General features: G+C 43.2%; 1 protein-coding gene across 2 annotated transcripts in view; it reads right to left on the bottom strand.

The window, feature by feature from the left end:
- The window catches only part of DHDDS (dehydrodolichyl diphosphate synthase subunit), a 96,661-nt gene that overhangs the window by 71,004 nt on the left and 7,798 nt on the right, over positions 1–17,859 (bottom strand). For both annotated transcript variants that reach the window (XM_040424244.1, XM_040424245.1), the window contains exons 2-3: positions 17,570–17,644; positions 17,369–17,485 (exon numbers count right to left, since the gene is read on the bottom strand). In XM_040424244.1, the coding sequence (XP_040280178.1) occupies positions 17,369–17,485; positions 17,570–17,632 (180 nt within the window). In that variant the 5' untranslated portion in view covers positions 17,633–17,644. The remainder of the gene's footprint in view (positions 1–17,368; positions 17,486–17,569; positions 17,645–17,859) is intronic.

Raw genomic sequence — 17,859 nt, 5'->3', positions numbered from 1 at the left:
CTCGCAAACATATTTTAACAAAATCTAGTAAGTATGCAGCTGTCACGGGATGAGTCGTACATTCTCTAGAGTATCCACCCTCCTGTTGAGCAAAACCCTTCAATCCAGGGGTCCTATAAGTGATAAGAATAAAAAATATATTATCCAAATATATTAAGTAAAAAAAGGACAAATTCTTCAATACATAAACTGACAAGGACAGAACAGTGGGAAATCAAATGAATAGCCATGGTTTATTTTCGACATTCAACCCTCCCGGTTTAACCGTTTGTAATCTAAAAATCCATTCGGATTCCCGTTTTTTTTAGCATTTTTATGCGGTTACCGCCAGTGCGCGGCAATGGGACATGGTCGAGGATCATAAATTTTAAGTCACCTTCAGCATGGCCCATGGTCGCAAAGTGGTGTGAGACAGGCAAATCCTTACGCTTCTTGCGTATAGAGAAGCGGTGTTGGTTGAAGCGGGACTTAAAATCACAGGTGGTCTCGCTGTCACGGAACCATGAACCAGACGTACAACAAGAGATAAGTGAAAGTAAGAAGGCTTTATTGAAAATAAAGCTGTAAAGCAAAAGTCCAAACGAATGGTGAAACCGAAGCAGAGTCTTTGAGAGGCCAGAGATCAGGAACCAGAAGGGTAGTCAGACGAAGCCAGGATCAGGAACCAGCAGGGTAGTCAGACGAAGCCAGGATCAGGAACCAGCAGGGTAGTCAGACGAAGCCAGGATCAGGAACCAGCAGGGTAGTCAGACGAAGCCAGGATCAGGAACCAGCAGGGTAGTCAGACGAAGCCAGGATCAGGAACCAGCAGGGTAGTCAGACGAAGCCAGGATCAGGAACCAGCAGGGTAGTCAGACGAAGCCAGGATCAGGAACCAGCAGGGTAGTCAGACGAAGCCAGGATCAGGAACCAGCAGGGTAGTCAGACGAAACCAGGATCAGGAACCAGAAGCAGCAGCAGTCTTAGAAGCATGTGAACACAGGAGGACCAAGCAAGGAACTGAAGCCACAGACCTCCTATATATATGAGCTAGGCATCCAGCTCCTCCCAGTGGGAAGGAGGAGCCGCAGGGTGGAAGGCTACAAGAAACCCAGAAACCAAGATGGCCGCCAGCACATGTCAAACGAAGGAGAACAGCAAGAAGGTAAGACCATGACACTCGCCCACATACAATAGCTTGCACGGGCACCACAAAACATAAATTACAAAACTCGAATCACAGGTTAAATAAAATTTGATAGAATAAGGAACCCCTGTGAGGGGATGAATAAAGTCACGTCCCTTCACCATGTATTTGCAGTTTACACAGTGGAGGCACGGGTAACTGCCAGTTTTTTTAGGAGCCAAGAATAACTGACGTGCACCTTTTTGTGGGCCTATATCATTTTTTACAAGTTCATCTTTTAAGTTGCGGACTCTTTTATAAGACATGATCGGTCGAGTAGAGAATTCTGGGATATTTGTGTGTTCTGTGCCCAGAATCGACCAGTGTTTGTTGAGGATTTTGTTAATGTGAGGACTAGCTTCACAGAAAGTGGATACAAAAGGTATTTTATGGGATTGATCCCTCTTGGTACCCTGAAAGAGTTCACTTCTCTCTTTTTGATTAATACGTTTTAATTACTGTTGCAATATAGAGATCGGGTAGTGCCTTTGTTTGAAACTTGGTGTCATATTGTCAAGAGTTGTGTCAAATGTGGATGGGTCGCCGACAATTCTTTTTGCTCTAATGAACTGGCTATACGGTAATGACCGCACCATCGTCCGAGGATGAGCACTATCAAACCTAAGGACGGTGTTGCGGTCAGTAGGTTTAGTATAGACCTCAGTGCTTAACACACGACCCATGCGTCGAACATTGACATCCAAAAAGTGTATCATGTTGTCTGAGTATTCTAATGTAAATTGAATATCAGGAATCAGGCTATTTAAATAATTGTGGAACAATTGTAGCTCCAATGCTGTGCCCGTCCAGATAACAAAAATATCGTCTATGTATCTCCACCACCTCAGCACATGGCTGAAGTGGTGGGACACAGACGTATTGTTCCTCCAAATGAGAGACGACCATGTTGGCGTAAGTGGGTGCCACATTCGTCCTCCTCCATTGGATGTCAATGTTCGACGCATGGGTCGTGTGTTAAGCACTGAGGTCTATACTAAACCTACTGACCGCAACACCGTCCTTAGGTTTGATAGTGCTCATCCTCGGACGATGGTGCGGTCATTACCGTAAAGCCAGTTCATTAGAGCAAAAAGAATTGTCAGCGACCCATCCACATTAGACACAACTCTTGACAATATGACACCAAGTTTCAAACAAAGGCACTACCCGATCTCTATATTGCAACAGCAATTAAAAAGTATTAATCAAAAAGAGAGAAGTGAACTCTTTCAGGGTACCAAGAGGGATCAATCCCATAAAATACCTTTTGTATCCACTTTCTGTGAAGCTAGTCCTCACATTAACAAAATCCTCAACAAACACTGGTCGATTCTGGGTACAGAACACACAAATATCCCAGAATTCTCTACTCGACCGATCATGTCTTATAAAAGAGTCTGCAACTTAAAAGATAAACTTGTAAAAAATTATATAGGCCCACAAAAAGGTGCACGTCAGTTATTCTTGGCTCCTAAAAAAACTGGCAGTTACCCGTGCCTCCACTGTGTAAACTGCAAATACATGGTGAAGGGACGTGACTTTATTCATCCCCTCACAGGGGTTCCTTATTCTATCAAATTTTATTTAACCTGTGATTCGAGTTTTGTAATTTATGTTTTGTGGTGCCCGTGCAAGCTATTGTATGTGGGCGAGACCACCTGTGATTTTAAGTCCCGCTTCAACCAATACCGCTTCTCTATACGCAAGAAGCGTAAGGATTTGCCTGTCTCACACCACTTTGCGACCATGGGCCATGCTGAAGGTGACTTAAAATTTATGATCCTCGACCATGTCCCATTGCCGCGCACTGGCGGTAACCGCATAAAAATGCTAAAAAAAACGGGAATCCGAATGGATTTTTAAATTACAAACGGTTAAACCGGGAGGGTTGAATGTCGAATATAAACCATGGCTATTCATATGATTTCCCACTGTTCTGTCCTTGTCAGTTTATGTATTGAAGAATTTGTCCTTTTTTTACTTAATATATTTGGATAATATATTTTTTATTCTTATCACTTATAGGACCCCTGGATTGAAGGGTTTTGCTCAACAGGAGGGTGGATACTCTAGAGAATGTACGACTCATCCCGTGACAGCTGCATACTTACTAGATTTTGTTAAAATATGTTTGCGAGCGCTACTTTATGGCTACTTTGGATGTTCTTCACCTGATAGGGTTACTACTTAGTGAGAGAGATGGGAGGATAACGGCTGCTGCTGTTCCCCTCCTTCTCTACTCATAACTCTCGGATGATAGTGCATCGCAAGATAGCACGTCACCCGATACTTTACCCGGGGTGTCACATCCTGATTTATTAGCCGACACCTTTGATACATATAGAAATACGCTTGCATTAATAATTTACGTTTCATCACAATAAACTGCTATGCGGCGTGTCAGGTGACGTCTCCGTATGGGATCATGTGCCCATTCTCAGGATGACCTCACGGGCATGCGCAGACACAGTTCCATGTTTCACAGGGGATCACGTGATTATCCCTGGAGTGACCTCATGGACATGCGCAGCTTTAGTTCCGGGACGCCGTATCCATGCGGTGTTACCCGCAATAGTGTATCCGCCTGCCATTGAGCTCACCTGATTCCTTGCTGGCCCTGTCTACACCTGCACTTACACAGGTGATGATTATTATATTTTGCTGATTGTCACTTGTATATTATATTATGTTTTTTGAAATATCACTATAACTGGATGTTTTTTATACAAATATTTGTATCGATTATATTGTTTTCCAGGCATGATGTTTTTCTCATTTGTATATGAGATATTTTGCTGCACATTTCTTGTATATTTTCTTAACTGCCACTTATGTATGTTAACTCGCTATGACCACATAAATACCCACAATTGACACACCTATAAAGTCAAACAAAGAAGTGAACAAATTTCATGATATTAACATTTAAAACATATACAAAATCTCATTGTCAGTGTCCAAAGTATATGGGTAAAATAAATCTGCAGTGTTCTGTAATCAATTACATGATATATTGTGAACATACATAGTGCAGTATAATTGCTCATTGCATAATACAGGTGCGCCCAATTACATAGTGGAAATTAAAAAACTCACACATCAGCTGATAAGCTGCACACATGGAGCATCGCGGTCTCAGCAGTGTCCCCATTCAGCCTCTGCGCATGAGCGGGAACACTAAATATTGCGATCCTTCAAGCGCAGAGCAGCAAAACAGAGCCCATGTCAAAGATGGCCCTATCCGATCACGCTCAAATGTGCGCATGCCTATACAGTAGAGGCCTCCCACTTCTAGTCATGTGATCATTATCACATGGCTCAAACGGAAGCAGGTAAACAAAAAAGGTTGAAAAAACTGAACAGATAACTGTGGGTCAGAATCGCATAGGTACCCAAGTTCACCAATAGTGTGCGGGCCTCGCACACAAGGGAACCTAGGATCAGACGTCCTGTCAACCCTCGGGTCTTGCCACAAAGCCGCTCTATCAGTGCACATTGCGGGAAGGGATGGTGTCCCACAGCTAAGACCAACCGGATCAACAGTACAGTCATCGCCGTGATCGGGTGACGGCGGCGAACCGTCCCCGTCTCCCATGAGTCACCGCACCGATCCACCAAGTGCACTGAGTGGTTGAAGCAGACCCTGTTGTAACCCTTTATGCAGGGGAAACAACAACCTCTTATTAAAATAACAAAGATAATCACTATGTGGGTAAACCTACAACTGCCATATATCAAGCGCCACATATGTAGCAAAATTCAGATCGCGTCATCCTGCTGATGTGTTGTACAATAGTGCGGAATGTGGGTAGCTGGCAGGACCCAGAATGCTTCAGTCATTATGCAGGATGTCAGTCATGATTGTGATTGATAGCTAAATCTATAAAAAATACAGAGAAAAAAAAATGTTAAAAACACTTCAACTTGATTCTTTTGTACACATGTTCACTATACCCAATGTAGGGACTACGGACAACACGGTACACGGGGAGAGACACCACTAATCCACTCTGAAGTCAACATTCAGGCCATTAGGCCTCAAGGTTTTCAAAGTAAAAATCCAAAATAACTCTCGCTTTTTAAGGAGGGCCTTCCTATCTCACCCCTGCCTGCCCATTTGTATCTGCTCTAGTATACGGAACCTAAGATCTTTTTCCGAGTGCCCCGCCTCCTTGAAGTGCTTAGACACTGGCAAATCCATTTTTTCTTTTCTAATGGAGTATTGATGTTGATTTAATCGTGTCTTAACGTCCCACGTGGTCTCACCAACATACCATCTTCCACAAGGGCATGATAGTTGGTAGACCACGTAGGACGAATCACACGTCAAATACTGAGTAATTTTTATCGTTTTGTTGGTTGCCGGATTATGGAACGAATCCCCCCTAAGCATAGGACTGCAATTTATACAATGGTGACAAGGATAGCAGCCAGTCCACGTGTAGCCACATAGTGCCCTCACACTGGTCCTGCCGCTACCCACATTAGATTTCACCAGCCTGTCACCCAAATTGCGCCCTCGCCAATAGGAAAATAGTGGAGGTGTATGGAACTCCTCAATCTGAGGGAAACTATTCCCTATCATCTTCCATTGCCTTCTGATGGCAGTCGCAAATCTGCGGACTGTCAGCAGAAAATTGGGAGATAAAGGGAATCCGGGGGGCTCTTACAGAGTCCTCTTTAGAGCATAATGTGGGGTTACTGTCGGCTCGCACAATGCTTGCCTTAATCAATTTCTTGGGATATCCTCGAGCTGCGAATTTCTGACCCATTTCATGGAATCGTGTTTCCCTAGTCAATTTATCTCTCACAATCCTCTTTACCTACCCGGAGGAATTGACTATAGGGCAGCGACCGGATCATGGAACGGGGATGATGACTGTCGAAGCGCAACAATGTGTTTTTGTCAGTGCTTTTCACAGAGAGATCAGTGACCACTCCCCGTCCCATGATCCGGACCTCTGTGTCCAGGAATTGAAGTTTATCAGTCGAATGGACCACAGTGAATTTAACTGTAGGATTGATCTCATTGAGAAATGCGTGGAACGCGAGGAGGCCCAACGTGTCGCCTGTTCACACCAAGAAGATATCGTCGATATAGCGCCACCACCCCAGAACATGCCTGAAGTGGTGGCTGCCATACATGAACGACTCCTCGAGGTGGGACATGTAGATGTTAGCATAAGTGGGCGCCACGTTCGACCCCATCGCTGTCCCACGCATCTACACAAAGAAATCGTCCTGAAACAGAAAATAATTTTTGGTCAACACAAATCTCAAAAGTGTCAAAATGAAAGTTTTAAGAGTAAACTGAGTGTCTCAAACAGGCTTGTACCGCCTGGAGGCCCAACTCATGGTCAATCGACGTGTATAAGCTACACACGTCGAATGATACCAGAGTGGCGCCCACAGGTATAGCAAGGTCATCTATTTTGGACAAAAAAAAAATAATCACCCATATCCCTAATCTAGGATTTTGAGGAGGTAGCATATTGGCGTAACAATTTGTCCAAAAAGATAGCCACATTACAAAAAAAGAGAACCCCTCCTTGACACAATGGGTCGCCGGGGGGGGGGACACTCAAATCTCTTGTGGATCTTTGGTAAGGTGTACAGAATAGGTGTACAGGGTTTGTCACAGTATAGGTAGGAAAAAAGCTTAGCATCAATGATATCAGCCTCCAAGGCCTGATTTAAAATATCACGCAACTCTCTCAGCAGGCCAAATTTAGGGTCTTGTGTGACTCGCCTGTACACCTGTACATCAGACGTGCAAGGTCAGATTACTGACAGCCAGGGACTGTAAGTAAATGATTAAAGCCAGGTCCTCCCCAGCAGCTGATAACAGTGCCTGGGCTGTGTGCACTTCTCCCTGTCCCTGCGCTTGGCAGACGCTCCCTCACTCAGCAGAGCTGGAGAATGCAGAGTCGAATCAGCGCAGACCAGGGAAGGGAGATCTGCCATCTGCTCAGTGTATAAATGAAAGCAACATGTGGTAAGAGGACCCCTTTGTGCTGCAGAAGATTAACTCTTTAGGGGGAGGGCTCTGGTTACTGACACTTTTGGGGGGCTATTGTTACTGGCTAGTGAGGGCAGGCGGGATTAGCCTCAGGGTGAGGGCAGTGGCGGCCATCTTAACTGAATAGTGAGATTGCAGTTTTATGCAGACTGGTTGCTAAGGGCTGAATCTTATTAAATATGGGGTAAGTCAGTCTAATAGTAACTGATACTGGAATATCATGTTATTAGTAACTACATATATGAAAATGGAAAATTAGGGTCTAAGTGTGACAGGTATTTGGTTTTCTACACAACATCAAGCACCTAGAACTGATGACGATAGATTATCTGAGTTATCCTTGTGTAACACAGGGCTATACTTAAAGAGCAATTTTAATCCTGTTATAGATCATCCAGCAGTTGATGCTTTTTTTCTGGCTGTGAGGAGAGATATTGATGTGTTAAAACATGAGTCTGATACCAATTGCCTAAAATATGGCAATATTACATCTCAAGAAATCGCCGCGGTGGGCTCTCTGGCCTCCGACCACAGCCTCACCATCAAGTCTGCGGACAAGAGTGGTGGGGTTGTGGTCATGGACACCAGTGAGTACATCCGGGAGATTCATGGCCAATTGAATGATGTACAGGTGTACAGGCGAGTCACACAAGACCCTAAATTTGGCCTGCTGAGAGAGTTGCGTGATATTTTAAATCAGGCCTTGGAGGCGGATATCATTGATGCTAAGCTTTTTTCCTAACTATACTGTGACAAACCCTGTACACCTTACCAAAGATCCACAAGAGATTGGAGTCTCCCCCCCCCCCCCCCCCCCCGGGGCGACCCATTGTGTCCGGGAGGGGTTTTATTTTTTGTAATGTGGCTATCTTTTTAGACAAATTGTTACGCCAATATGCTACCTCCTCAAAATCCTAGATTAGGGATACGGGTGATTTTTTGTCCAAAATAGATGACCTTGCTATACCTGTGGGCGCCACTCTGGTATCATTCGACGTGTGTAGCTTATACACGTCGATTGACCATGAGTTGGGCCTCCAGGCGGTACAAGCCTGTTTGAGACACTCAGTTTACTCTGAAATTTGCCAAACTTTCATTTTGACACTTTTGAGATTTGTGTTGACCAAAAATTATTTTCTGTTTCAGGACGATTTCTTTGTGTAGATGCGTGGGACAGCGATGGGGTCGAACGTGGCGCCCACTTATGCTAACATCTACATGTCCCACCTCGAGGAGTCGTTCATGTATGGCAGCCACCACTTCAGGCATGTTCTGGGGTGGTGGCGCTATATCGACGATATCTTCTTGGTGTGAACGGGCGACACGTTGGGCCTCCTCGCGTTCCACGCATTTCTCAATGAGATCAATCCTACAGTTAAATTCACTGTGGTCCATTCGACTGATAAACTTCAATTCCTGGACACAGAGGTCCGGATCATGGGACGGGGAGTGGTCACTGATCTCTCTGTGAAAAGCACTGACAAAAACACATTGTTGCGCTTCGACAGTCATCATCCCCGTTCCATGATCCGGTCGCTGCCCTATAGTCAATTCCTCCGGGTAGGTAAAGAGGATTGTGAGAGATAAATTGACTAGGGAAACACGATTCCATGAAATGGGTCAGAAATTCGCAGCTCGAGGATATCCCAAGAAATTGATTAAGGCAAGCATTGTGCGAGCCGACAGTAACCCCACATTATGCTCTAAAGAGGACTCTGTAAGAGCCCCCCGGATTCCCTTTATCTCCCAATTTTCTGCTGACAGTCCGCAGATTTGCGACTGCCATCAGAAGGCAATGGAAGATGATAGGGAATAGTTTCCCTCAGATTGAGGAGTTCCATACACCTCCACTATTTTCCTATTGGCGAGGGCGCAATTTGGGTGACAGGCTGGTGAAATCTAATGTGGGTAGCGGCAGGACCAGTGTGAGGGCACTATGTGGCTACACGTGGACTGGCTGCTATCCTTGTCACCATTGTATAAATTGCAGTCCTATGCTTAGGGGGGATTCGTTCCATAATCTGGCAACCAACAAAACGATAAAAATTACTCAGTATTTGACGTGTGATTCGTCCTACGTGGTCTACCAACTATCATGCCCTTGTGGAAGATGGTATGTTGGTGAGACCACGTGGGACGTTAAGACACGATTAAATCAACATCAATACTCCATTAGAAAAGAAAAAATGGATTTGCCAGTGTCTAAGCACTTCAAGGAGGCGGGGCACTCGGAAAAAGATCTTAGGTTCCGTATACTAGAGCAGATACAAATGGGCAGGCAGGGGTGAGATAGGAAGGCCCTCCTTAAAAAGCGAGAGTTATTTTGGATTTTTACTTTGAAAACCTTGAGGCCTAATGGCCTGAATGTTGACTTCAGAGTGGATTAGTGGTGTCTCTCCCCGTTGTACCGTGTAGTCCCTACATTGGGTATAGTGAACATGTGTACAAAAGAATCAAGTTGAAGTGTTTTTAACATTTTTTTTTCTCTGTATTTTTTATAGATTTAGCTATCAATCACAATCATGACTGACATCCTGCATAATGACTGAAGCATTCTGGGTCCTGCCAGCTACCCACATTCCGCACTATTGTACAACACATCAGCAGGATGACGCGATCTGAATTTTGCTACATATGTGGCGCTTGATATATGGCAGTTGTAGGTTTACCCACATAGTGATTATCTTTGTTATTTTAATAAGAGGTTGTTGTTTCCCCTGCATAAAGGGTTACAACAGGGTCTGCTTCAACCACTCAGTGCACTTGGTGGATCGGTGCGGTGACTCATGGGAGACGGGGACGGTTCGCCGCCGTCACCCGATCACGGCGATGACTGTACTGTTGATCCGGTTGGTCTTAGCTGTGGGACACCATCCCTTCCCGCAATGTGCACTGATAGAGCGGCTTTGTGGCAAGACCCGAGGGTTGACAGGACGTCTGATCCTAGGTTCCCTTGTGTGCGAGGCCCGCACACTATTGGTGAACTTGGGTACCTATGCGATCCTGACCCACAGTTATCTGTTCAGTTTTTTCAACCTTTTTTGTTTACCTGGTTCCGTTTGAGCCATGTGATAATGATCACATGACTAGAAGTGGGAGGCCTCTACTGTATAGGCATGCGCACATTTGATCGGATCGGGCCATCTTTGACATGGGCTCTGTTTTGCTGCTCTGCGCTTGAAGGATCGCAATATTTAGTGTTCCCGCTCATGCGCAGAGGCTGAATGGGGACACTGCTGAGACCGCGATGCTCCATGTGTGCAGCTTATCAGCTGATGTGAGTTTTTTAATTTCCACTATGTAATTGGGCGCACCTGTATTATGCAATGAGCAATTATACTGCACTATGTATGTTCACAATATATCATGTAATTGATTACAGAACACTGCAGATTTATTTTACCCATATACTTTGGACACTGACAATGAGATTTTGTATATGTTTTAAATGTTAATATCATGAATTTTGTTCACTTCTTTGTTTGACTTTATAGGTGTGTCAATTAAACATACAATAAATTGTGTGATTGTAACACATGTGCACATAGCTTGAGAAAGACCGCAACAAGCGGTTGAAACGTCGCTGCTACCTGACATTGGGTGAATAAACCGCACGTTTTTTTAAAATTCCTTGGTGTGCTGCTGGCTTCTTTCCGCTGTATTGAATTGGACCGTGGTGCTGGTCCACACTGCCCTGTTTTTGCACCCAACTGTATATATATATATATATATATATATATATATATATATATATATATATATATATATATATGATGAAAAAGGGCAGCACTCCACTGGATAAAAATAAAACAAACTTTATTTACCCATAAGGCTGTAGCGACGTTTCGGCTCTTACACAGGAGCCTTCCTCAAGCAGAGTGTGCACATAAAAACTCTGAATATATATAGTGTGTACAGCCAATCAAAGCCAATTACAAATCAAGTGAACATAATTAATAAAAAATCTAAATACATAATACATTATACAAATATGAAGCAATAAAACCAACAATGTGAAAACATTAGACCGTGATACATACAGTTGTAAAGTAGTTCAGTGCATATAAATAACACAATACATTTATATTACATAAATCATGTAATAAGTGCCAGCTGTGAATAATTTCATAAAGTGCAAGGTGCTTACTGGTACAGGTGATACACATGATAGACGCAGGAGGGAGGGCGGCTGTCATCCATGTTGACATGTGCGATCCGGCGTACCTGAATCGCCACTGCGCATGCACCTATGACGCATAAACTGTGCTTCCATCTAACCTTAACCACGTCACATGGCGCATGCGCTCTTGAGCTGTAACGCTGGAACGGCCATTTTGGATAGGGGAAAAAATACCCACTAGATTATAATGTTGCTAAAAGCAACTAGTGTTACCGATACATTGCAGGCTAGGGGTGACAATGACATATCAAATATTGCTTTTAGCAACATTATAATCTAGTGGGTATTTTTTCCCCTATCCAAAATGGCCGTTCCAGCGTTACAGCTCAAGAGCGCATGCGCCATGTGACGTGGTTAAGGTTAGATGGAAGCACAGTTTATGCGTCATAGGTGCATGCGCAGTGGCGATTCAGGTACGCCGGATCGCACATGTCAACATGGATGACAGCCGCCCTCCCTCCTGCGTCTATCATGTGTATCACCTGTACCAGTAAGCACCTTGCACTTTATGAAATTATTCACAGCTGGCACTTATTACATGATTTATGTAATATAAATGTATTGTGTTATTTATATGCACTGAACTACTTTACAACTGTATGTATCACGGTCTAATGTTTTCACATTGTTGGTTTTATTGCTTCATATTTGTATAATGTATTATGTATTTAGATTTTTTATTAATTATGTTCACTTGATTTGTAATTGGCTTTGATTGGCTGTACACACTATATATATTCAGAGTTTTTATGTGCACACTCTGCTTGAGGAAGGCTCCTGTGTAAGAGCCGAAACGTCGCTACAGCCTTATGGGTAAATAAAGTTTGTTTTATTTTTATCCAGTGGAGTGCTGCCCTTTTTCATCTTATACAATTCGTTGGATTGGCTTTTATCCATATTGGGCCTGTGCACCCTTTTTTCTATATTTCATTGTGACGGTGCTGCCATCCCCTTTTTTTCTTTTTTATATACAGCCGTTGTTTGGCATTTGCACGTCTTTTTCAATACGGACTTATTGTTACAAGTATGTCTACCAGTGACCACATTACACCCGGAGGCTTCACATATTCACAGGAAGCAGTCGACAGGATTTTATGCTTGATTGAGGGAGATGCCACGTTCCTTACCACTCCAACAGCTAAGGAGCTAAAGAGGAAATATGAATTCCTGGCAAAGAGGTCTATCTCTTTGCGCCTCCACATGACCACTCTTGGGGAATATTTTAAAGCACAGCGCATACCGAGAGGGATGAGATCTACGTTATGCCCTAATCTATTCTCTGGTTGTCCCTTATTCTGTAAAAAATTTGAAAACCTTTCAAATAGGTACGCATTGGATTTTATATTGCTCAATATCGAATTTTTACAGGGCGAACTGTCTAATGTCACACTTGAATTGGCAAATGTTGAACAACTACTGATTAATCTGTCTTCAGTTGATGAGTTTGGGACATATAATGATATTTTATCTACTCAACTTCAGACCTTTCGCACTGAGATGGAGGAAGGTAAACGCCTTAAATGGAACCGGGACTGTGACGACTATAAAAAAGGAAATATTTATTCCTGGCAATCCAGTGACAAAAATGTCCATACAAACAAGGATGCATGGAAAAAGAAATATAAAACCACACAAGATGCATTTTCTGTTGACCATGCTTTTTTAGGGGCAAGAGAGATGGAACTGTCCGGAGACAACGCATCCGGCGTGGAGGCCGTAGACACAGGAGATACCAGAAAACAACGCAACAACAAACCCCGACCCCCGGGCCGAAACATGCCGCCCAGGAAGAAATAACGGTTGTTAATCTTTCTTCTAAAAATCTGACTGATGCTCAAGTGAGTGTGCTGAGTAAGGGGCTTTCATTTTGCCCTCGAGCCAATGCAGATTGGTTCGAACTTGATTATGATTTGTGTACTTTTTTTCGTGCCATCAAGTTGAAAATTTGGTTTCATGGTAGGGAGCGGATCGAGCATGCCAAGATGAGTGAACTCTCTCTTGGCATGCTCGATCTCTCACCTAAAAGTGGTTTTAATCCAGTCATACATGAGCCTGCAGTTGAGGCATATATGGCTGCTGTTAAATCTGATATTCAGAATTTGAAAGCTGCATGTTCTTTTCAACCCTTTGGTCATCCCAATGTGACAACAGAGGAGATGGTAGCTCTCAAAGAACTAAAGCTCGACCACGAACTCACCATTAAGGCCGCTGATAAGGGCGGTGCGGTGGTCGTGCTTGACACCCATAAGTATATTGCCGAAATTATGCGGCAATTGGGTGATAGAACCATCTATAGACACATTGATCTTGACCCAAGATTTAAAATTGCAGGGTTGATTGACAGTGTATTGACGGAGGCCCTGCATGCGGGGGTCATCGACGAGGGGCTTGTGGATTTTCTTACGGTGGCACATCCTGTCACTCCGGTGCTCTATGTGTTGCCTAAGATCCACAAGTCCCTCGTCGATCCACCTGGCCGCCCCATTGTTTCGGGCTCCGACTCAATATTCAGTCATGTAGCCATTTTCCTTGATAAGGTTCTGCGCAGCTTTGCATGTGGAGGCAGTTCATATATTCGCGATACCAGCGACTTTTTGCTTAAACTGCAGGAGATTGATCTGGTTGATGTATCTGAGGTGACATTAGCATCGTTTGATGTGACCTCACTCTATACATCAATAGATCACCAAAAAGGCTTGATAGCGGTTTCTTCCATGCTGGATGAATCCACATTCACAGATGGTGCTCAACATTTCATATTATCTTTGCTGGAAATTGTGCTCAAACAAAACTACTTCTTATTTCAGGACTCATATTATGTACAAGAACAGGGCGTGGCGATGGGGTCCAATGTGGCCCCAACTTACGCGAATATTTTTATGCGTCGGTTTGAGGAAGATGTCGTCTATGGAAGCCACCACTTCCAATATATCAGGGCGTGGTGGCGGTACATAGACGACATCTTCCTCATCTGGACGGGGGATCTGCCAAAACTTTTTGATTTCCATGGCTACCTAAATGGGGTTGATGAGGCATTGCAGTTCACTCTGGTGCATTCTCCTGTTGAAATGCAGTTTCTCGACACTCGCGTGATCCTGTCGGCGGGCAAAATACAGACAGAATTGTCTGTGAAACCTACCGACAGGAACACGCTATTGACTTACACTAGTAATCATCCTAGATCCATGGTAAAATCTCTTCCATACTCTCAGTTTCTGAGAGTTAAACGCATAGTCTCTGACCCCATTACATCTAACAGTACGCTTGACACAGTACTGCATAAATTTGAGCAACGAGGTTATCCAACCAAATTGCTGTATGAGAAAAAGAAAATGGTTGGTCAACTTAATAGGGACGACATCCTCAAAAGGAAAGTGCAACAAGTGAAAACTAGTAGGATCCCTTTTATCTCCACCCACTGTGAACAGAGCGTCGATATTAACAACATTATTCGACGTCACTGGAACATACTGGGTGGTTGTCTCAATACCATTAAGGAATTCCATTCTCCCCCTATTATGTCCTACCGTAGATCTAAGAGTCTTAAGGACCAATTGGTTAGGGCAGACGTAGGAACCTCAAAAATGACAAGACAGCGGACATTGACTAGTGCCAGTGTCGGCTGTTTTCCATGTTTGTCCTGCGTAAATTGCAAATATATCATCAAGGGTAGGTCCTTTGTACACCCACAAACTGGAGTCTCATATCAGATAAGGCATTATCTGACTTGTGACTCCAATCACGTTATATACGTGATTGTTTGTCCGTGTAATTTGCTATACGTTGGAGAAACAACAACTGACTTCAAGACACGATTTAACAACCATCGACTTAGTGTCAGGAAGAAACGACTGGATTTACCAGTTTCCAAACACTTTGCCAAGCATAAACACACTGAGAAAGATCTGAAGTGTTATATTATTGACCATATACCAATGCCAAGGAGGGGTGGCAACAGAATTGGCCTCCTAAAAAAGAGAGAGCTTAAATGGATTTATACACTTAATTCCCTGCAACCATGTGGTCTTAATGTGGACTACAGGGTTGGAGTGGGTTAACTACGTGGTTTGCCCTCTCTCTTAGTATTTTAAATGTCGACTGTCCTGCTGCAAAATATGTGACTTGTGTGCACAAAAACATATATTCCTGTTTATTCCGCGAGTTCTCCTTTGGTCAAAAACATGGTTTTTGATTTATATTTTTAATGAAAAATATTTTTCTCTCCCCCCCCCTTTTTTTCCTTCTTATTCCTTTAGATAATTCCTCACTGGATTCGGGATAAGGAGAAGTGGCGTAACATTCATGTGGGCTGTGCGATCGTGTTGTCCGGACGCGTCTGCTCATGCACTTTGTGGTCCTTAGACTTGTGTATTTCCTCAAATAACTGTTTCTGCATTGTTTATTTTTATTCCGCTACAAGTATGGCGGGGTGTTAGGAGGAGACCCCTCAGAGTGTGGTGGTAAGGGGTGTACTTTGACTGTTGTGGCGGCGCAACCCCGCATTTACATGCGGATGCGCTGCCACTTTATAGTCATGGTGGGGTGTTCCACTTTAATTGTAGGTGTGACCCTCCCTTATGTCCACTTAGCCACTGTGACACTCTGGCATTTTGATATGTCATTGTCACCCCTAGCCTGCAATGTATCGGTAACACTAGTTGCTTTTAGCAACATTATAATCTAGTGGGTATTTTTTCCCCTATCCAAAATGGCCGTTACAGCGTTACAGCTCAAGAGCGCATGCGCCATGTGACGTGGTTAAGGTTAGATGGAAGCACAGTTTATGCGTCATAGGTGCATGCGCAGTGGCGATTCAGGTACGCCGGATCGCACATGTCAACATGGATGACAGCCGCCCTCCCTCCTGCGTCTATCATGTGTATCACCTGTACCAGTAAGCACCTTGCACTTTATGAAATTATTCACAGCTGGCACTTATTACATGATTTATGTAATATAAATGTATTGTGTTATTTATATGCACTGAACTACTTTACAACTGTATGTATCACGGTCTAATGTTTTCACATTGTTGGTTTTATTGCTTCATATTGTATAATGTATTATGTATTTAGATTTTTTATTAATTATGTTCACTTGATTTGTAATTGGCTTTGATTGGCTGTACACACTATATATATTCAGAGTTTTTATGTGCACACTCTGCTTGAGGAAGGCTCCTGTGTAAGAGCCGAAACGTCGCTACAGCCTTATGGGTAAATAAAGTTTGTTTTATTTTTATCCAGTGGAGTGCTGCCCTTTTTCATCTTATACAATTCGTTGGATTGGCTTTTATCCATATTGGGCCTGTGCACCCTTTTTTCTATATTTCATTGTGACGGTGCTGCCATCCCCTTTTTTTCTTTTTTATATATATATATATATATATATATATATATATATATATATATATATATATATATCTATCATCTCTATCTATCTATCTATATATTATAAATAAAGAAAGTACTACTTGGCAGTTTTCTGCCATTGCTGATATTCCTTGTAACTTGTTAGAAAATATGAGCTGGCATGTGTATCCCTCATTAAATATATGCAGTGTGGCACGTTTCACTGCATTCACCTCCTGCATCCTACCCACACTAAAACAAACCCGGATTGTTAAAATCAAAAGGATTTTAACGATTCAGCATGCATGTATGTAAACTTGTGTTGCTTTGGCCTAGAATAGCTAACCTCAGGGATAAAGCTGTGTTGACATTTACATTGGAGGCGCATGAATCTCTATCTTGTCCGGTAAAGCGATGGACACCATTAAACCCAACGGTGTCCGACAGACGCTGTTAGTGTCAGTCATGTGATAGATCCAGCAATGCTGTCATATTCATTGTGCTGCTATGACTGAGTGGAACAACCAAAATGGACAAGCCAGGTGTGAATACAGCCCATGTCTGTATGTATGCCTACCAAGTATGCATCAAATTTTGCCACGCCTAGGGGCATAAACAACAAATTTACAAGACTCATCATAGGGCTCTCTAACCTCAGCAAGCTTTTCAAATCCCTGCGAATGGCCCTCCTGTCGCTCCACATGGCATTTTTTTGCATATCTTCTGTTCCCATCCATGATAAATGCAACATGTTTGGGCATAGGGCCAGCCTGTTTCAAAAGGGAGAGAAGTGCCGTAAATATCAATTTGGTATTGCTGGTATACAAACATACACAGTAGAATGGCTTACCTACCTTAAGGACATTTGCACATAAGCGTTCAATCAGCGATAGCTCCTTGTCACGAATCCAAGACATGGTGTAACAAATCTACAAGAGAAGAGCCTTTTTAAATGGGATTCCAAATATGCACAGTAGTGCAGCCAAAATAAACAAACAAGGGGTACATTTATTAATAAAGCCCTAAGCTGTGGTTCTGCTGAAGTTATGTAGAGGCACTGGCCGTTACATAACTTCGGCAGATCCTCCACCACTTCTAAGGCTCCATTCAAACGTCCGCAACGTGTTTTGCGGATCCACGGATC

The sequence above is a fragment of the Bufo bufo genome, chromosome 3, assembly GCF_905171765.1.
Source record: "Bufo bufo chromosome 3, aBufBuf1.1, whole genome shotgun sequence".
In the NCBI taxonomy this organism is placed as follows: Eukaryota; Metazoa; Chordata; class Amphibia; order Anura; family Bufonidae; genus Bufo; species Bufo bufo.
Note: the sequence above shows the minus strand (reverse complement) of the source record. Positions and strands in the feature narration are given on the sequence as shown.